At 53.2% G+C, this 21,471-nt stretch overlaps 1 protein-coding gene across 3 annotated transcripts in view; it reads right to left on the minus strand.

Moving 5' to 3' along the window:
* Positions 1 to 21,471, minus strand: part of CFAP221 (cilia and flagella associated protein 221) — a 39,358-nt gene that overhangs the window by 17,334 nt on the left and 553 nt on the right. For 2 of the 3 annotated variants that reach the window (XM_072122150.1, XM_072122151.1), the window contains exons 2-19: positions 20,465 to 20,629; positions 20,281 to 20,381; positions 19,784 to 19,870; positions 19,599 to 19,694; positions 19,199 to 19,299; positions 16,698 to 16,801; positions 10,812 to 10,971; positions 7,247 to 7,370; positions 4,612 to 4,723; positions 4,326 to 4,422; positions 3,811 to 3,898; positions 2,224 to 2,313; positions 2,054 to 2,149; positions 1,901 to 1,973; positions 1,675 to 1,823; positions 1,520 to 1,600; positions 747 to 854; positions 531 to 674 (exon numbers count right to left, since the gene is read on the minus strand). In XM_072122150.1, coding sequence (XP_071978251.1) covers positions 531 to 674; positions 747 to 854; positions 1,520 to 1,600; positions 1,675 to 1,823; positions 1,901 to 1,973; positions 2,054 to 2,149; positions 2,224 to 2,313; positions 3,811 to 3,898; positions 4,326 to 4,422; positions 4,612 to 4,723; positions 7,247 to 7,370; positions 10,812 to 10,971; positions 16,698 to 16,801; positions 19,199 to 19,299; positions 19,599 to 19,694; positions 19,784 to 19,870; positions 20,281 to 20,381; positions 20,465 to 20,615 — 1,962 coding nt within the window. In that variant the 5' untranslated portion in view covers positions 20,616 to 20,629. Of the gene's footprint in view, positions 1 to 530; positions 675 to 746; positions 855 to 1,519; positions 1,601 to 1,674; positions 1,824 to 1,900; positions 1,974 to 2,053; positions 2,150 to 2,223; positions 2,314 to 3,810; positions 3,899 to 4,325; positions 4,423 to 4,611; positions 4,724 to 7,246; positions 7,371 to 10,811; positions 10,972 to 16,697; positions 16,802 to 19,198; positions 19,300 to 19,598; positions 19,695 to 19,783; positions 19,871 to 20,280; positions 20,382 to 20,464; positions 20,630 to 21,471 lie in introns of those variants that run through there. The other variant, XM_072122152.1, reaches the window with a different exon arrangement.

A 21,471-nucleotide genomic window follows, 5' to 3' on the forward strand; every position in this document is an offset into this window, starting at 1 on the left:
AATAGTATACAGGAGCCCCCCCCCCCCTATATAATAGTATACAGGAGCCCTTCCCCCTATATTATAGTATACAGGAGCCCTCCCCCTATATAATAGTTAACAGGAGCCCTCCCCCTAAATAATAGTATACAGGAGCCCTCCCCCTATATAATAGTATAAGGAGCCCCCCCCTATATAATAGTATACAGGAGCCATCCCCCCTATATAATAGTATGCAGGAGCCCTCCCCCTATATAATAGTATACAGGAGCCCTCCCCCTATATAATAGTATACAGGAGCCCTCCCCCTATATAATAGTATACAGGAGCCCTCCCCCTATATAATAGTATACAGGAGCCCTCCCCCTATATAATAGTATACAGGAGCCCTCCCCCTATATAATAGTATACAGGAGCCCTCCCCCTATATAATAGTATACAGGAGGCCCCTCACTAATAGTTTATCCTGCCCCTTTCCTCAGGAATATTCCTGATGGCTGTATATGGGGCTATTGGCTGTTTCCCAATATCTCCAGTACACACACACTCACAAACACATGCATTGGATGAAAATCTGGGGGATTCAGCAGGGTCTCGGGGGGCCTCAGCCCCTGGCCTTCAGCTTCTCTCCGGATGCTCTGCTCCTGGCTCTGGGGTGCTGTGTGGGCATTGGGCATCTCTGCTATCAATTCATCCTGCAGAGAGGAAACAGTTAATCCCACAATATCAATATAGATCATGTTTCCACTGTGGGGTCCACGCGTTACCTCAGCCCCTCTCCTCAGGGGTCGTGCTAGGTGACAGGACTGGTACACGGAAGATACTACACGACTCCTCACTGTCTCATATCCCATCAGTCTGAAGTGCTGGGGCACCTGAGAAGACATCTGCAGGTTACACCATGTAATCCCACCCCCTATATAATAGTATACATGGGTGGCGGTGCTGTGCAGGACATGGGGGTGGGAGTGCAGTGTAGTGTAGGACAGGGGGTAGAGTGCAGTGCAGGACAGGACAGGGGGTGGGAGTGGAGAGCAGTGTAGGACATGGGGTGGGAGTGCAGTGTAGTGTAGGACAGGGGGTAGAGTGCAGTGCAGGACAGGACAGGGGGTGGGAGTGCAGTGTAGTGTAGGACAGGGGGTGGGAGTGCAGTGTAGTGTAGGACAGGGGGTGGGAGTGGAGAGCAGTGTAGGACATGGGGTGGGGTGCAGTGCATTGTAGGACATGGGGTGGGGGTGAAGTCTAGTGCAGGACAGGGGGTGGAAGTGCAGTGTAGGACAGGGAGTGGGAGAGCAGTGTAGGACATGGGTTGGGGGTGCAGTGTAGTGTACGACAGGGTGGGGGTGCAGTGTAGGACATGGGTTGGGGGTGCAGTGTAGTGTACGACAGGGTGGGGGTGCAGTGTAGAACAGGGGGTGGGGGTGCAGTGCAGGACAGGGGATGGGGGTGCAGTGTAGAACAGGGGGTGGGGGTGCAGTGCAGGACAGGGGGTGGGGGTGCAGTGCAGGACAGCGAGTGGGGGTACAGTGCAGTGGTCTACCCTTAGGTCCTGGAAGGAGAGCTGGACTCTGAGCGATGTGGCTGGAGGTCTGGGTGGAGAAGACACGAGGTCCTGGAGCATCTGCAGGTAAAATATGGATTGCTGACATGAACTTTACTCTCTGACATTTCTCAGATTTGTCATTCACTACTCACCAAATCATTGGTCTCAGTAACAGAAGGAGGGAACTCGTAGAAGTGGACCAGTTGGGCGGATAACGGGGCGACCTCCTCCTGGCGGGTAGATATCGGGGCGACCTCCTCCTGGCGGGCAGATATCGGGGCGACCTCATCCTGACCGCTCTCTGTACAGGACGAGATGTATGTTATGGCTACATGAGACCTGCAGTGATCCCTGACTCTTGGCAGCTGCTTGTCTTACCACTCGCTCTGTTCCCTTGCTGTGAGGTCCTTAAGATTCGGAGCCGGCGGTCCACTCTGCCTCGTATCAGAACCTGGTGCACACAGACAAGAAGGTGAGTGCAGGACTGGGCAATGGTAAGTCTTCCTGACCAGGGATGGGGGCTGAGCTCACCGTGCGCGATGCTTGCTGGAAGCGCCTCAGAACTCGATTCCTATTAGCCCAAAGGTCATTCAGATAGAGGTCAAACTGCGGCTGTGTCCTGGGACCCTGGACAATACACATAGGGCTATTACATCACCAACAGGCGAAGCTATGCGTTACTATGGTAACAGCAGAGGTACCTCATCTGCACAGCGCAGCACCCGCTGCCATCCCGCTAGCGCTGTCTCCCTCCTGCACTCTGCAGCCAGGTCCGGGGGGCCACTCGTCTCCTACATGACACAATGATAGGGGTTGTAGTATGAAGAGCTTAAAGGGGTTGGCCATTTTCAGTAAATAATTGATATGGTTTGTGTAAGGAAAAGTTATACAATTTTTCAATATACTTTACAATCCCCCTGCTCCGTACCCCACACATGCAGTCACCCTGCTCCGTACCCCACACATGCAGTCACCCTGCTCCGTACCCCACACATGCAGTCACCCTGCTCCGTACCCCGCACATACAGTCACCCTGCTCCATACCCCACACATGCAGTCACCCTGCTCCGTACCCCACACATGCAGTCACCCTGCTCCGTACCCCACACATGCAGTCACCCTGCTCCGTACCCCACACATGCAGTCACCCTGCTCCGTACCCCACACATGCAGTCACCCTGCTCCGTACCCCACACATGCAGTCACCCTGCTCCGTACCCCACACATGCAGTCACCCTGCTCCGTACCCCACACATGCAGTGGGGTGACTGTATGCGCGGGTTACAGAGCAGAGTGACTGCATGTGCTGGGTACGGAGCAGGGTGACTGTATGTGCTGGGTACGGAGCAGGGTGACTGTATGTGCTGGGTACGGAGCAGGGTGACTGTATGTGCTGGGTACGGAGCAGGGTGACTGTATGTGCTGGGTACGGAGCAGGGTGACTGTATGTGCGGGGTACGGAGCAGGGTGACTGTATGTGCTGGGTACGGAGCAGGGTGACTGTATGTGCTGGGTACGGAGCAGGGTGACTGTATGTGCTGGGTACGGAGCAGGGTGACTGTATGTGCTGGGTACGGAGCAGGGTGACTGTATGTGCTGGATACGGAGCAGGGTGACTGTATGTGCTGGATACGGAGCAGGGTGACTGTATGTGCTGGGTACGGAGCAGGGTGACTGTATGTGTGGGGTACAGAGCAGGGTGACTGTATGTGTGGGGTACAGAGCAGGGTGACTGTATGTGTGGGGTACAGAGCAGGGTGACTGTATGTGTGGGGTACAGAGCAGGGTGACTGTATGTGTGGGGTACGGAGCAGGGTGACTGTATGTGCTGGGTACGGAGCAGGGTGACTGTATGTGCTGGGTACGGAGCAGGGTGACTGTATGTGTGGGGTACGGAGCAGGGTGACTGTATGTGCTGGGTACGGAGCAGGGTGACTGTATGTGCTGGGTACGGAGCAGGGTGACTGTATGTGCTGGGTATGGAGCAGGGTGACTGTATGTGCTGGGTATGGAGCAGGGTGACTGTATGTGTGAGGTACGGAGCAGGGTGTATGTGTGTGTGGGGTATGGAGCAGGGTGACTGTATGTGTGGGGTACGGAGCAGGGTGACTGTATATGTGGGGTGCGGAGCAGGGTGACTGTATATGTGGGGTGCGGAGCAGGGTGTATGTGTGTGTGGGGTATGGAGCAGGGTGACTGTATGTGCTGGGTACGGAGCAGGGTGACTGTATGTGTGGGGTGCGGAGCAGGGTGACTGTATATGTGGGGTGCGGAGCAGGGTGACTGACCTGGTACTTAGCCTCAGCACTCTGACGCTCCTGCCTTATCTTGTCACGCTGTTCTGCAGACATGGGGTCATGGCCAAGGTGGACCTGCCTGGTGGGGACAGACACATGAGCAGCAGCTCCCTGACCCAACCTCAACGGTCAGAGCCCCACTTTGTGTATCCGGGCCCCGCCATCACAGTCCTGATTGTGTTCTGACCCTACTCTAGGCCCCACACTGAGCCCCATCATCACTATTCTGGGGGGGCCCTGACTCAAACCTGACTATGAAAGTCCCACCCTAATTACCCGGGCCCCACCCTGTCTCTTGGCACCCTCTCTGGTTATCTGTGGGTCTGTTTGTGGAGCCCTGATATGGAGTTATCAGCTGGGAGCATATCACCGTTGTGTGTAAATCCCTCTACTAGCAGCGCACAATGGGGTATTGTAAGCGTCCGGTGAGCGGAGGAATGTAAGGGGCTGCTCTGTACTGCCCATGGTTCCTGCTTGCACCCAGTTACGGGATGGGATGTACTCGCCATCGCAGCTGGTTGGCCTCTTCCTCTGCCACATCGCGCTGGATGACCTGCTGCAACCACGTCTCCTTCTCCTGGCGAGTCTGAACCTTTTCCGAACCTGCGAGAGGCGGGAACCATAAAAAGGAAAACAAGATCCGCTTCCCATGTGATGCGCCCCTTAGCGTCCACGCATTCCCCACAGCAGTCCCCAGGCGCATCCCACACGCCCCACAGCGTCCCCGTACTCCACGAATGATCCCCACAGCCCCTGGCACAGTGACTCTGGATGTGAAGTGTCAGCCATTACCTGGGTGCAGGTCTCTGACCCTCCGCTCCTCCAGTTTCTGGTTCAACACTGTGGACACGGCGTGGGGATTGGACAGATTGATGGGAGATCTCAGGTTCTGGAATTCTGTGACCTGTGAATTATACAAACTCTCAGAGTACGGTCAGGAGGTCGGGGACTGTCTGGGACTCAGGTCCGGAGGTCTCACCGGGGACTGTCTGGGACTCAGGTCCGGAGGTCTCACCGGGGACTGTCTGGGACTCAGGTCCGGAGGTCTCACCGGGGACTGTCTGGGACTCAGGTCCGGAGGTCTCACCGGGGACTGTCTGGGACTCAGGTCCGGAGGTCTCACCGGGGACTGTCTGGGACTCAGGTCCGGAGGTCTCACCGGGGACTGTCTGGGACTCAGGTCCGGAGGTCTCACCGGGGACTGTCTGGGACTCAGGTCCGGAGGTCTCACCGGGGACTGTCTGGGACTCAGGTCCGGAGGTCTCACCGGGGACTGTCTGGGACTCAGGTCCGGAGGTCTCACCGGGGACTGTCTGGGACTCAGGTCCGGAGGTCTCACCGGGGACTGTCTGGGACTCAGGTCCGGAGGTCTCACCGGGGACTGTCTGGGACTCAGGTCCGGAGGTCTCACCGGGGACTGTCTGGGACTCAGGTCCGGAGGTCTCACCGGGGACTGTCTGGGACTCAGGTCCGGAGGTCTCACCGGGGACTGTCTGGGACTCAGGTCCGGAGGTCTCACCGGGGACTGTCTGGGACTCAGGTCCGGAGGTCTCACCGGGGACTGTCTGGGACTCAGGTCCGGAGGTCTCACCGGGGACTGTCTGGGACTCAGGTCCGGAGGTCTCACCGGGGACTGTCTGGGACTCAGGTCCGGAGGTCTCACCGGGGACTGTCTGGGACTCAGGTCCGGAGGTCTCACCGGGGACTGTCTGGGACTCAGGTCCGGAGGTCTCACCGGGGACTGTCTGGGACTCAGGTCCGGAGGTCTCACCGGGGACTGTCTGGGACTCAGGTCCGGAGGTCTCACCGGGGACTGTCTGGGACTCAGGTCCGGAGGTCTCACCGGGGACTGTCTGGGACTCAGGTCCGGAGGTCTCACCGGGGACTGTCTGGGACTCAGGTCCGGAGGTCTCACCGGGGACTGTCTGGGACTCAGGTCCGGAGGTCTCACCGGGGACTGTCTGGGACTCAGGTCCGGAGGTCTCACCGGGGACTGTCTGGGACTCAGGTCCGGAGGTCTCACCGGGGACTGTCTGGGACTCAGGTCCGGAGGTCTCACCGGGGACTGTCTGGGACTCAGGTCCGGAGGTCTCACCGGGGACTGTCTGGGACTCAGGTCCGGAGGTCTCACCGGGGACTGTCTGGGACTCAGGTCCGGAGGTCTCACCGGGGACTGTCTGGGACTCAGGTCCGGAGGTCTCACCGGGGACTGTCTGGGACTCAGGTCCGGAGGTCTCACCGGGGACTGTCTGGGACTCAGGTCCGGAGGTCTCACCGGGGACTGTCTGGGACTCAGGTCCGGAGGTCTCACCGGGGACTGTCTGGGACTCAGGTCCGGAGGTCTCACCGGGGACTGTCTGGGACTCAGGTCCGGAGGTCTCACCGGGGACTGTCTGGGACTCAGGTCCGGAGGTCTCACCGGGGACTGTCTGGGACTCAGGTCCGGAGGTCTCACCGGGGACTGTCTGGGACTCAGGTCCGGAGGTCTCACCGGGGACTGTCTGGGACTCAGGTCCGGAGGTCTCACCGGGGACTGTCTGGGACTCAGGTCCGGAGGTCTCACCGGGGACTGTCTGGGACTCAGGTCCGGAGGTCTCACCGGGGACTGTCTGGGACTCAGGTCCGGAGGTCTCACCGGGGACTGTCTGGGACTCAGGTCCGGAGGTCTCACCGGGGACTGTCTGGGACTCAGGTCCGGAGGTCTCACCGGGGACTGTCTGGGACTCAGGTCCGGAGGTCTCACCGGGGACTGTCTGGGACTCAGGTCCGGAGGTCTCACCGGGGACTGTCTGGGACTCAGGTCCGGAGGTCTCACCGGGGACTGTCTGGGACTCAGGTCCGGAGGTCTCACCGGGGACTGTCTGGGACTCAGGTCCGGAGGTCTCACCTGGGACTGTCTGGGCTCAGGTCCGGAGGTCTCAACTGGGACTGTCTGGGCTCAGGTCCGGAGGTCTTACCTGGGCTCAGGTCTGGAGGTCTCACCTGGGACTGTCTGGGCTCAGGTCCGGAGGTCTCACCTGGGACTGTCTGGGCTCAGGTCCGGAGGTCTCACCGGGGACTGTCTGGGATCAGGTCTGGATGTCTCACCTGGCACTGTCTGGGCTCAGGTCCGGATGTCTCACCTGGCACTGTCTGGGCTCAGGTCCGGAGGTCTCACCTGGCACTGTCTGGGCTCAGGTCCGGAGGTCTCACCTGGCACTGTCTGGGATCAGGTCTGGATGTCTCACCTGGGACTGTCTGGGCTCAGGTCCGGAGGTCTTACCTGGGCTCAGGTCCGGAGGTCTCACCTGGCACTGTCTGGGATCAGGTCTGGATGTCTCACCTGGCACTGTCTGGGCTCAGGTCCGGAGGTCTCACCTGGCACTGTCTGGGCTCAGGTCCGGAGGTCTCACCTGGCACTGTCTGGGATCAGGTCTGGATGTCTCACCTGGCAGGCGTTCTGCTGCAGACTCTGCAGTTGGCGCTTCTTACGTGAGCCCTCAAATGACGGTCTCTGGCTGCCTTGGGGTCTTCTCTTGGGTGGGACTTGGACGTCCTTTGGCTGCTCCTTCCTGGTAGTACGAAAGTGACATTGGATTATAGAGCAGCAAATCACCCCCCATCAGGACGGAGATGACTAGTGAATAAGTGAGGCGGCAGGTTCCTGTGCTACAGTCGGATCGTCCAACGGTACGGCCCCCTAATTTGTGTTGCATGGAGCAGCGCAGATGCGACAGAATGCCACAGAAGACACCTGTTAAATACCCGTGCGAGATGTGCAATCCCCAAAAAAGTCACACAGTCCGACGAAAGTGAGCAGTGCGACCCTTAGTGAATGAGCCCCATTGTATTACATCGCAGGGGATAGGGAGTGATGCACGCAGTGCATAGCAAAAGCGACCACCGTTTAATGCCGCTTGCGCTTCTTCTTGTTTGTGATCATGTGACCAACCGGACTTCCCTTTATTGGGAAAACTTCCCTCCCCTCACTACTCCCACTACACCTAAACCCATCCTAATTATTGTTAAATTCCGTGATTGAGGAAAACACTGCATTGGTAGTACACAGGGAGCTCTTTCTACATGTACATGTAAGCGTTCCAAAATGGCGTCAGAGCGCTACTATTGCACATCCCGCAAGTTATGCGGTGGATTCCAGGGAGTGAATCCTCAACAAAATGGCGGGGGCGATTATCACCGGGGCGACGTACATGCGACTGTGCGTTGCCATGTGGTAGAAACCAACTTGAAATGTACACAAATTGACATGAAAAATTCCCCCTTCAGAAGCCTCAGGAACCCAAGAAGAGAGGTTAAAGTTGTTATCATTGATAAAGATAAGGGTAATCAGAAAATAGGGAAGTCCGGTAGTATAAAAGTGAAAAGAATTCATTATTTCCACCATCTTTGTTCCATTACTCAATGCTCTTATGGAGATATTTCACATTACAGATGGAATGATAACCACACAGGAGGGATACATTGCATCTCACAGCCATACACTTAGATCATAGCCATCATTCAGACCCCCTGGGCCCAATGCTTCAGATTTCATGATGTATCCGTAGAAGCAGTCGCTGACGGTCACCCCCACTACTGGGGGGCACATGCTCAATAACTCCTGGATTGGCATTTTGTGCCTTTTGTATGTGTTCAATTAACCTTGTGGCCCCCTCTCCTGATCGAACTAATGGGGCACATTTACTTCACTTTAAGTCACTAGAGTTCACCATCTTTTTTGTGGTGCACCTTTAACATAGGGTGTGCAACACAATTTGAAAGTTAAATCCGCGCCCGGTCTGAATCAGTCGGACTGTCTGACAGCGTGCGACACAATCCCAGCGCAGACACTTCTTGTACCTGTGCAAGGAGTTTTATGCCATGAAGAACGTGCGCAGTCCGTCTCAAGTGCAGCGCACCACCCTAAGTAAACGAGCCCCAATGTTTTCCCTAAACCTTATATACAGGTTCCTGATAGTTTCGCCTATATAAAATAGGCCACAGGGGCAGAGGATGACATAGACAATAAATTTTGTTCTACAATTTGAGGAACTGTCGCAAAATTACAATTTCAAAATCTAAAACCACCCACTGGGATTGCCGTTTTTAGCCAATTTAGTTCTGAGGCTTCTTTTTTCCCCTTTTTGTGACTGTTCAGCAGGTGCATTTTCGCCGTCTTAAATGTAATTAAGGTTTTTTTTTTTATACTGCTTCTCCTAGGTCTGTGTCATATTCAAGGATGTGCCAATTCTTTTAAATTGCGGATCTAATAAAATCAAAACAAAAAGCAATTCTCCCTTGGCATAGTTTTTTGAAATACTATCATCTTGTATTGCGCCTCATACTGCTCCTGAATGATGGGTCTAGGGTTCCCTCTGTTGAGGAGCCTGAGTTTTAGTTCCTCCACTTCTCCAGTTCCTCTTTTGGAACTTGGGGTTATTAATCCTATGCAGGCGGTTGAACTGCCCATATGGGAGGGCTTTTTTGGCAAAATTAGGGTGGTACCTGTTAAAATGGAGCAGGGCTTTTTTTTTTGCTGTGGTTTTCCTAAAAACTTTTGTGTTTAAAGGGGTTTCCCCACAAAGACAAGTTAGGCCCCATCTTAGTGCTGAAACCCCCGCATATCGCAAAAACGAGAGCTCCAACGGACCCCTCACCGCTCCTCAGACTAATGGAGCAGACAGCCGCACATGACCGTTGTGCTCCATTAATCTCTATAGAGTTGACAGAAATTGCTGAGCGCTGCGCTCACCGAATTCTGTCAGATCCATAGAGATTAATGGAGCACAAAGGTCATGTGCGGCCGTCTGCTCCATTACTCTAATGGAGCGACGAGGAGTCGGTCGGACCCCTCGTTTTCGCGATCTGTGGGGGTCTCAGCACTGATCTCGTGGATCTTTTTTCACTTATTTGGTCCATATTACAACCACATCTTCTACATATCTTCGATATTTGTGTATGTACTGTGTATACCTTTTACTGGTGGTGAGACGGGTGTCCCCACAGCCGCACCCTCTTTCTGGCCGTAACATTTAGTGGTCACAGATAAAAGAGACTCTTTGCCCTTATTTGCTGCCTCTAGCACTGTTCTTACAGCTGCCACACCTGTTTCATGCAGGATACGTGTGTATCGGCTCTCCACATCTATAGACACGCGTTTCGATTACCCTTCGTTGGTGTCTTTTATATACAATGGTATACTTTTCAATAAGGTTCGTAACAACCAATCCAAATATTGGGAGAGTGCCTCGGTGCTGCAGTATATGGCTGCCACGGAGGGGCGTCCTGGTTGGGTCAAAGTACCAATTAGGTTTTTTCGGGTAAGCAAGTATTAGTTTTTCTACTACTTTTTTAAAGTGTTCCCTGCTCTACTTTAGTGCGTAAAAAGGTGGTTAACGGAGACAGAAATCTTGGGCTGGGGTCCTTCATTAACCCTCACAGGTATTTGTGTGAGCCTCTTTTAGATAATACTCCCTGATCGTGATGAATATGTTTCCCCACTTGTCCGCGTGCTTGAATATTAACTCGAGGTTCTCTTTTAGGTTCTGTAGGACTCTGAACTCTTCATCAGTGTAATTAGGGGTGTCTTGTTATTAGGGATTTTACGTCCTTAGTGACCATTTTACGAAAAAGGTCCAAGTTACTTTGTGGTGTTATCTGAGGAGTAAAAGTGGTCCTTTTTACCCCTTTAAAATTATCTATATTCAGGGGTACAAAAGACTTTGTATTGGATGGATTGTAGCACTGCAAGTATTAGCAGGACCCAATATCCAAAGGTGTCTGCAAGGATATATCGTGTCTGCTCCACTTACCACTGATTGGTCAGATGAGGTCATGTGACATCAGTGCTCATGGCAGCCCGTGGCAGGGACGTCACCGGCTCATACAGGGCATGTATGGCCGGGGATGTAGCTGCACTGTCGCCAATTACGAGACTTACCTGAAGGCCTAAATACATTGTGGATGTGACTGCACAATCTCTTTCTGTGCTGCCCACCATGCATTGTACTTACTTTACAGTCCATTTGGGAGAACATGTGCCGGACACCACACAGAGACGGGGTTTAGCATTGAATTCAGAGATTAGCAGCTCCAGTGTTATCTGAGCAGTGCCATAACTGGACGGAGTATAGGTGACCGTCACATCCACCTCCCCGGCACCTGGAACCATCCCTACAAGAGAATAACATGCAGAATAGTGAGCGTAGCTCTGTAGCATTATGAAAGGATAACTAATTTCATGTACACCGTGACTCCACCAGTAGCAGAATAGTACACAGTGGGGGTCATTTACTAAGGGCCCAAATCGCGTTTTTACCAGAATTTTACAGTTTTGCAACGATTTTCCCCGAATTGCCCGGGATTTTGGTGCACTCGATCGGATTGTGGCGCATCAGTGCCGGCATGCACGCGATGGAAATCGGAGGTCTTGGCCGTCGGAAAACCCGTCGGATTCGGAGGATCCGCCGTATTTTTTTTAAAAAAAATTTGTCGCTTGACACGCACTTACCTGCACCCGGCCTGGCTCGGCGAACTTCAGTGCACTTTGACGGAATTCAGCGCAGCAGCGACACCTGGTGGACATCAGGGGAAACTACCTTAGTGAACCGCCGGAAGACCCGAATCCTCCACAGAGAACACGCCGCTGGATCGCGGATGGACCGGGTAAGTAAATCTGCCCTAGTGACTGCACCAGCAGAATAGTGAGTGCAGCTCTGGAGTATAATCCAGGATGTAACTCAGGATCAGTACAGGATAAGTAATGTCATGTATGTACACAGTGACTGCACCAGCAGCAGAATAGTGAGTGCAGCTCTGGGGTATAATACAGGATGTAACTCAGGATCAGTACAGGATAAGTAATGTCATGTATGTACACAGTGACTGCACCAGCAGCAGATAGTGAGTGCAGCTCTGGAGTATAATATAGGATGTAACTCAGGATCAGTACAGGATAAGTAATGTCATGTATGTACACAGTGACTGCACCAGCAGAATAGTGAGTGCAGCTCTGGAGAATAATACAGGATGTAACTCAGGATCAGTACAGGATAAGTAATGTCATGTATGTACACAGTGACTGCACCAGCAGCAGAATAGTGAGTGCAGCTCTGGAGTATAATACAGGATGTAACTCTGGATCAGCAAACCCAATCCACCCAGGCCTGCTCTCTCCTCCCCAGAGAGGGAGTTGGTTTCTGAGATGAGTGAACCAGGAAAATCCCAGGCTCCTGTCTCCCGGACCACGAGAAGCCAGTTACCAGCCAAAACTGAGGGGGTGAGAAGATGTACCTGGAGCCAAGGACGCAGCAATGTGACCTCTGCTGCCACCCCCAAGACCCAAGGAAGCCGCAAGGTCTCCGGAACACAGAAGATCAAGGCAAGTAACATCAGCCCGAGTTTTCCTCCTGGAAAGCTGTGTGCCTGTGCTGGAAAGCTGGGTGGTTCAGTTGGAATGCTGGGAGCTCACAGAGGAGTGGAAAAAGCATGGGGTGATCTAAAGACCAGGAAGAGTGCTGCCATCTATGGCTCCCGGATTGCTGAGCACCTCCGTGATTACAAGGAAGCAGGCAAGACGCTGAGGAGGCTCTAGGAGGAGATACAGGAGACCATGGCCCTAGCGGGGATGGCAACTTAGAAGAAAAAGTCTGATCTTCTAACCACCATAAACAGACTTAAAGACTAGGTCACAGCACTGGAGGAAGACTTATCAGTGAGAAAAGTGGTCCTTTCCACAAAAAGCTGGAAAACGACGCAAGATTTGATAAAACGCACCAGGAAAAGCTAAGAAAGCAGAAGGGGCTTGGTTCCAGGTGGACGATGGCGATGATGAGGAGGATGAGGAAGACCAGCCTGGTCCGTCGGGTGGCCTGCACCAACAACAGCAGGTTTCGCACTACTGGCTGCCTGCGGCTCTGCCAGCCTGGAGGAGGAATGTGATGACAGTGGTCAGGGAGGGGCACTAATGGCTAAGATACAAGAGCTTGAGTCCCCCGTTCACCTCCAGAACTTTTCCTCTGGCGATGAAGACCCAGGCATCTCAGGAGGTGAGCCTGGTGTATGTTCCCCTCTTTGTGTCCTCTGGGCGGGCAGCAGTGTCAGCCTGTCGTGTAGGCCCCGTTACCCAGCCCAGCCCGAATCCTGCAGTGGACTCGGTGCCAGGGAGATTGCAAATCCACATTCCATCATGGCGCAGAGCATCAGGTTTGTTTGTAGTAGCAAGGATGCAAAGAAGGCATTGGCCAAAAGGCCGGACAGTGAGGGCGATCCAGCAGGTCCTGGTACTGTGCGCTGCCCCCCAGTGGGAGGGGGGGTGGCCCTGTGCCAGGGGCAGTGGCTCCTGTGGCCCTTAGCGATGTGATGGGCTGCTGGGGCAGGTGACACAGAACCTCCCAAACATCTTGTGCAGCCTGCAGGAAAAGGCACAGAAAAAGTTTTATTTTGTATTGGAACATCAAACTCTGGAGATATGCTTGGCACTGTCCGGAGTCTGTAAGGACAAGGGGCATCTTGCACACATAAGATTGGGGTTGGAGCTGCCTCTTCTCAGTCTGAATCAACTATGGAGGTGGGTACCCCCAGTGTCCAGTGTCGCCGCAGCAACCCCTGGTCCTCCTGGCCCAGCTGGTGTGTCTGATGCAGGGGTAAGGGGCAGTAATGTACATAGTGTGGTGGTGGCGATTGGTGCTGGGGGAGATCCTGTTGTGAGTGCTGGACCATCTGCACCCCCAGTGGTGGCCGCTCCTATAAGGAGCTATGAGAATGTCACCGCTGGGGTAAGTGGGGTTAACTCCTTGTATCCTGGCTCTCGGCTCTGCATTTTGCAAAGGTGTCTTATGGAGGCTCTTAGGAGAGGGGAAAAGTCAATCACTGTAGAAGGGAGAGATCTGTCCTTCTGGATAGACAGGTATGGCCTGGCAGCCTTCCAGTAGCAAAGGGGAGGGAGAGACTGTATGGTCTTTACCCACAACCGGGCCCGGAGCTGCCCGTAGGAATGTGGTTCGTCTTCGCTGGAGGGGCAGTGACGCATGCCCACCCAGGTCAAGGGTGGTGGAGCTCCTCCTGAAGATGAACTTCAGGGCTAGTGACATCTTTGCCCTGATACATCCTTATGGTACTCCGGAGTTCGATGTCAGCTTTGTCCGGCCGGAGGGCTTAGACTCTTCTGGTTGAATTATGAGCTGGCAAAGAATGCCGACGGATTATTGAGTTAGAAATGGGGAGGTGCCTGATCCTGGATGTCCTCATGAAGGGACAAGAACTTCGTCTAATTAACATCTATGGTCCCCAGTCCAAGTGGGACAGGAAGTGTCTCTTTATGAGGATCAAGCCCTACCTTTTTACAAGTCGGCAGGTGGTCTTTGGAGGGGACTTCAATGCTGTCACGAGGTCCCGGGATAGGGGAGGTTCCAGAGACAAGCTGACTTATGATAGCGTCGCTCTTAATAGCATAGCTAGTGAGGCTCGCCTGGTGGATGTCCACATCCGGCACACCCCAGGCCACGCGGGGTTCACCTATTATAGGGGTAGCTGCAGGTCTAGAATAGACAGGTTTTATTTAAAGGAGGAAGCCATCTCTTCAGCAGTGTCCGTTGTTGAGGTGGAGTTCTCCGACCACTGTCTAATTTTGTTTTCTCTGAATGTTACAGAGACCCCCCGGATGGGAAGAGGCTACTAGAAGCTCAATTCGTCTCTCCTGGAAGAAGCGGAGATCAGACAATCCTTTGAGGACTTTCTTCAGAGCCAGGTACCATTGCTGGGCCTTTGTAGCAGTAAGTCAGAGTGGTGGGAGATGCTCAAGAAAAGGGTGGCGAGATTCTTCCGCCAGCTCTCGAGCCTCAGGAGCCTGGACAGGTACCGCCTGTATCAGGGCCTGAGGAGGAAACTCGAGCATCTCGTCTCGACTGGAGGTAGTCGTGAGGACATCTCCAGAGTGAAATCCTTGCTGAAGAGGTGTCAGTACGACAGACACACATCTTTGGTTTTTGAGAGGGATTATGGGAAATACCGCTCGCCTGACCCTTATCCTTGAAAAGGTCCATTTCAGGGATTCTGGAGGTCGTCAGATCCTTATACTCTCACCTCTTGAGCCAGGAGTAGACACCTCAATTGATATTTTAACAGAGATGATCAGGGAAGAGGAAGTCAGCCTGGCAATTGAAGGGCTCGACCTCAATAAATCACCAGGTACAGATGAGGAGGCCTGCCTAAATCATCCTGTCAAAGGGTATGGACCAATCTCGTATTAAGAACTGGCGGCCCATAGCGCTTCTCAATATGGACAGAAAGGTTTTGGCAAAGGTGTGGTTTAATCGGCTATTGGCTCCTTTCAGGGGCCCAGCACTGCTCTGTTCCAGACCACAGTACGTTTAGTGTTGTGCTGTCCTTAGATCAGGCAAAAGCGTTTGATTGAGTCAACCACGAGTACCTCTGGTCTGTCCTCCAGAGCTATGGCCTGCCGGGCGGGTTTGTCAATTGGCTAAAGGTTTTGTACGCAGGGGCAGAGAGTTTCCCGCTTGTGAACGGTTGGATTGGCTGCTCTTTTGAGGTTGGGTCTGGTGTTCGCCAGGGTTGGGGTCCTTGGAGCCCACTGTTGTACATGTTCAGAATCGACCCATTCCTTAGGAGGGATGATCGTGGCCCGTTGATGGGAGTCGGGGTGGACCTGGTGGCACCGGAAGCAACTCTAAGGGTGGTAGCGTACGGTAGGAGCAAACCTATGGAAAGAGAGGGCTCGTCCGTGGGTATACTCCTGTAGGGGATGGTTTCTGCCTTCTTCCAAGAATGGGAGACAGGAGGGCAAGTGAAGAATCTTCGCACACCGCATGGGCATCTTCCGGCTTATGCTACCCTGGTTCTTAAGGTGATTTGCTGGTGGAGTCTGGATATGTGGGAGATCAGGACCATGTTGTTATTTCTAGTTAGTCTAGTGATCAGGTGCCCCACATGGAAGGCACAAGGCTTAATTTCGACGCAACCTTAAGTCCTCCCGATGGATGAGGTGGTTAGGAACATTCTGGGTGACCTGGTGAAGGTGCGCTCTCTGGCTTTATGTGGTTTGGATTTGTTAATGTTATTTTAATGTTTGTATCTTATGTACAGTGTGTATTTAGTTATCGTGTATAAGTTATAGTTATTTGTAGTTATAGTCCATGTGTATATAGGTTGGTTTTGGGGTGTAGGGGTTACGTTGGGACGGGGATGGGGGATGGAGGTATTTGGACACTGGACTAGACCACAGGGTCTGGGTGGGAGGATGATGGGAGTGGGGTTTTGGTTAGATTTTGTTTGGTTTCTTGCTGAATGTGTGGTGTGCGGCTGGGCTAGGAGAGTTTGTCAGATTCTGTCAGTTTATATTATTATTCTGTTGTAATTATTGCCATAAGTTATGGCTTGATTTATGTTTGTTATGTTTTTCATCTAAAATGAAAGATCTACAGGTTGTAACTCAGTTTCCTCTGGTTATGGAGTCTGTATAGCGGGGTACAAGCATGTCGGGCTGATTATGGATGGAGCTGTCCGTGTTGCTGGGCTCCTTGCTGCGCTGGTTATTGTCAGATATTAGTCGTGGAGGGGGGTGATGGCAGTAATGTGGTTACACTAATGTCTCCTCCATCGTTCTGCTGGATATTATCAGCACAGATTGTATTATCTGCTCATTGATTTTACTGCTCTGAACGGAACTTGTTCAAGGAATGAAATTTCAGGACTGAGCGTGGAAGTTGGTGCCTCCCCACTGCGATACCGCGGAGGCAGTCGTCGCCGCCGCGCCAGTGGTATGACTGAGGCAGCCGGCACCTCGAGCCTCAGTCATATCAAGGCATACGTTGAGTGTATGTCATGGACTGTTTCTTCTCTGGTGTGTTATGTGCTGTTTGGGTGGGGGTGTATTAACGCACCTGATGTTGGCCAGATTTCAAAGTCCTTGTGCGGCTGAGAACAAATGATGCAGAATTCAAAGTCTACCGGACACGTGGAGCGCAGCTGGAGGATGTAGTGCGCGCTGCGGAGGAGACACAGTACAGCATCATTCTACATGTTACTCCAGTCACATCCAGAGCTGCAATCAATCAGCAAAGCTGCAATGGAATCCGTTACCACTAATCTGAACTAATGCTCTACTGTACTGCATTCTGGGGGATATACACTGCTCCAAATAAAAAAGGGAAGACTTACAAAATACAAGGTAACTACAAATTAATCACTTCTGTGGCATCAACCTGTCCAGTCATGAATCATCACCGATTGTGAAACCAATTCTTCTGCTGTTGTGCAAATAGAACAGACAACAAGTCTGCAGTATAACAAGACATCCCCTACAAAGCAGCGGTTCTATAGGTGGTGACCACAGTCCATTTCTCTTTCCTTTTCAACTGTTTGGGTCTCTATAGCATTCTGCCGTTGCTCGCACCCCAAAAGGTAGCATGAGGCCATGTCTACAACCCACAGAAGTGGCTCAGGCAGTGCAGCTCATCAATGCAAATTGTGGTAAGAGGTTAGATAAGTCTGTCACCAGATATCAGGAGACAGGCCAGTACACCAGGCAACATGGAGAAGATACCAGAAGACAGGCCAGTAAACCAGAAAACATACAGGGGTTACAAGGAGACAGACCAGTACATCAGGAGACATGGAGGAGCAGATACCAGGAGGAATGGAGGAGATACCAGGAGACTGGCCAGTACACCAGGAGATATACAGGAGTAACCAGGAGACAGGCAAGTATACCAGGAGACATGGAGGAGATACCAGGAGCCTGGCCAGTACACAGGAGACATGGAGGAGATACCAGAAGACAGGCCAGTACACCAGAAAACATACAGGAGTTACCAGGAGACAGGCATATATACCAAGAGACATGGAGGAGATACCAGGAGGAATGGAGGAGATACCAGGAGACAGGCCAGTACACCAGGCGACATGGAGAAGATACCAGAAGACAGTCCAGTACACCAGAAAACAGAGTTACAAGGAGACAGACCAGTACATCAGGAGACATGGAGGAGCAGATACCAGGAGGATTGGAGGAGATACCAGGAGACTGGCCAGTACACCAGGAGACATACAGGAGTTACCAGGAGACAGGCAAGTATACCAGGAGACATGGAAGAGATACCAGGAAGAATGGAGGAGATACCAGGAGACTGGCCATTGCACCAGGAGACATGGAGGTGATACCAGAAGACAAGCCAGTATAACAGGAGTCGTGAATGGGATACCAGGACACAGGTCAGTATACCAGGAGACATGGAGGGTAGACCAAGAGACATGGAGGGGATACCAGGAGACATGGATCAGGAACAGATACCAGGAGACAGACCAGTACACCAGGAAACATAGAGAAGGAGCAGATACCAGGAGACATGAAGGTGATACCAGGAGACAAGGAGGAGATACCCGGAGACAGGCCAGTGCACCAGGAGACAAAGAGGATATACCAGGAGACAGGCCAGTACACCAGGGACATGGAGGAGGAGCAGACACATAGGGGGGAGCAGATACCAGGAGACAGACCAGTATGTGAGGGGACATGGAGGGGTCTGTAGGAGGGCAATAACCCAGCTGCGGGACCACTACCTCCTCTTATCTGGGAGGAGAAAGAGCAGGAGCAGAGTCAGAGATGACCTCCGGCAGTCACTAATATCCCTTTGTTACACCACTGTGCGGGGGACACAAGCTTTGTGTGGATTCAGCCATAGTGTGGGAGCCGCACAGCCCTACATGTGCTCGCCATTAGGTTCCTGGGGGAGACCATATACAGGTGCAGCAGGCCCTGGTTTCCTTCTGATACAAGGCCAGGTCTCATGTGTCTGTAGGGTGTCAGCAGTTTCTGCATTGATGCTATGGCCTGGTCGCCTGTTTCCAAAAACAATCATGTCATGTCAATCCAATAATAACAACAACAACAAGGCCACATCACTGATCCACCACTGGCTCAGGAGCATGACCAGGCAGTGCAGGGTGGTAATAGAAGCATGTGGAGGCCTCATCAGTAGCATGGGAGCCCCCCAGAGACAACACAGCACATCCATGCCCCCCCAGAGGCTACACAGCACATCCAGGGGACCCCCCCCCTAGAGGCTACACAGCACATCCAGGCCCCCCCCCCCTCCCAGAGGCTACACAGCACATCCAGGGGACCCACCAGAGATTACACAGCACATCCAGGGGACCCCCCAGAAACTACACAGCACATCCAGGGGACCCCCCCTCCAGAGGCTGGCACGCAGACCCTTTCATGCCTGCTATCAGTGGTCTCGGCAGAAGTCCTTTCCTCCAGGTGACTCCATTGTCAGCGTTTCATAGTGCGGACATCCTGCCATTTACATACCAGCGCGGGGCGGCAGCTCCATGTGAGGGTCAATATTTACCATTCATGTGGGGGGACGCGGGGACTCACCTCTGCCCGAGGGCCACATCTGATAGTGTGATGTGAGATGGAAAGTGCAGCAGCTCCATGGAGGGAAAGGCATGAAGAGGAACCAGCAGCGTCTCCTCACCCTGGAGACAGGAACATAGAGGATACAGGGAGGTCATATGACACGGCGGGACCCCCCCTCCACAGACTACACATCCAGGGGACCCCCCCCCCAAAGACTACACAGTACATCCAGGCCACCCCCCCCCCTCCAGAGACTACATATCCAGGGCCCCCCCACCAGAGACTACACAGCGCATCCAAGGGACCCCCCCCCCTCCCCCGCCCAGAGACCACACAGTACATCCAAGGGACCCCCCAGAGACTGCACAGCAGATATAGGGGCCTGGTTATACTGCACACACTTGGTGTTCACTCTTACCTTGCAGTGGATGCGGATGCAGTCGTAGTAATATCTCCATTCATCTGCCACAAACTGAACATCGACCTGAAGAGCCAATCCCGGGGCCAGTCTGCTCTGCGTGGGAGGGAAGAGGGATGTATATGGCGGTATTCACATACTAGGCTACACAGCGAAGGGGCTCCCCCCTTCAGTCATTTACTCACTGCCTTCCGGTAGTTGATGGTGAAATAGGGGCTCTGCGGTGGGATGATGTGGACCCCCGACACCTCAGATGACAGGTTCACCAGTCTCTGAAAGAGAGAAGACACTAGTTATAGGAGAGGAGGACTAGAAGCCCCAGCATGCAGGAGTAGATACTGAGAACCTGCAGTGTGGCACACACAACCCCCTGACCCCCACAGAGCGGCACACGCAACCCCGGGAGAGCGGGACATGCAACCCACCAGCCCCCACAGAGCGGCAAACTCAAACACACACCCCCCCCCAACCTCGGCAGAGCGGCAAACGCAACCCCCCCCCAAATCCGCAAGAGCGGCAAAATCAACCCCCCGAACCCAGCCGAATGGCAAACTCAGCCCCCCCCCTTTCCCCCGACAGAGTGGCACAAGCCTTCCCTGGCCCCCGAAGAGCGGCACATGCTCATGCTCTTCCCACCCCCCTGCAGAGTAGCACACCCTTCCCCCCGCAGAGCGCCACTCACTAGGGTTCGGTGATGACATTTCCCTACTTCAAATGCTGCAAAATGGAGAGTTCCAGGGTCGGCAGCGATGGAGACATTACTGCCCAACGTCATGTACACCCCTGCAACAGAGAGGAATCAGGGGGTGAGGGGAAGGGGTGAGGGCTGCTCATGGGGTCACACTGATAACCAGGGCTCCTCTTACTTGACTCCAGGAGGTGGTTGGGCACCGCTCGCACATCCTTTTCCACAAAGCTGTTAAGGGGAGCTGAGGATGATGGGGGTGCAGCGGGTGATGGGAATAAGACTTTTTTCTGTTTGGAAATGTTGTAGTTGGCAAATGTTGCGACCTCCATGATGACCCCGAGACCTAAGAAAGACACAATATTATTATATGTATGGGGGGAGGGGACACTGGTTTTTATATGTATGGGGGGGGAGGGGGACACTGGTTATTATATCCAGGGGGAGGGGGACACTGGTTATTATATCCAGGGGGAGGGGGACACTGGTTATTATATCCATGGGAGGGCACTGGTTATTATATCCAGGTGGGGCACTGGTTATTATATCCATCGGGGATGATGGTTATTATATCCAGGCGGGGGCAATGGTTATTATATCCAGGGGGAGGGGACACTGGTTATTATATCCAGGGGGAGGGGACACTGGTTATTATATCCAGGGGGAGGGGACACTGGTTATTATATACAGGGGGAGGGGACACTGGTTATTATATACAGGGGGAGGGGGACACTGGTTATTATATACAGGGGGAGGGGGACACTGGTTATTATATACAGGGGGAGGGGGACACTGGTTATTATATACAGGGGGAGGGGGACACTGGTTATTATATACAGGGGGAGGGGGACACTGGTTATTATATACAGGGAGAGGGGACACTGGTTATTATATACAGGGGGAGGGGGACACTGGTTATTATATACAGGGGGAGGGGGACACTGGTTATTATATACAGGGGGAGGGGGACACTGGTTATTATATACAGGGGGAGGGGGACACTGGTTATTATATACAGGGGGAGGGGGACACTGGTTATTATATACAGGGGGAGGGGGACACTGGTTATTATATACAGGGGGAGGGGGACACTGGTTATTATATACAGGGGGAGGGGGGCACTGGTTATTATATACAGGGGGAGGGGGACACTGGTTATTATATACAGGGGGAGGGGGACACTGGTTA

This window comes from Engystomops pustulosus, chromosome 8 (assembly GCF_040894005.1).
Source record: "Engystomops pustulosus chromosome 8, aEngPut4.maternal, whole genome shotgun sequence".
Taxonomy (NCBI): Eukaryota; Metazoa; Chordata; class Amphibia; order Anura; family Leptodactylidae; genus Engystomops; species Engystomops pustulosus.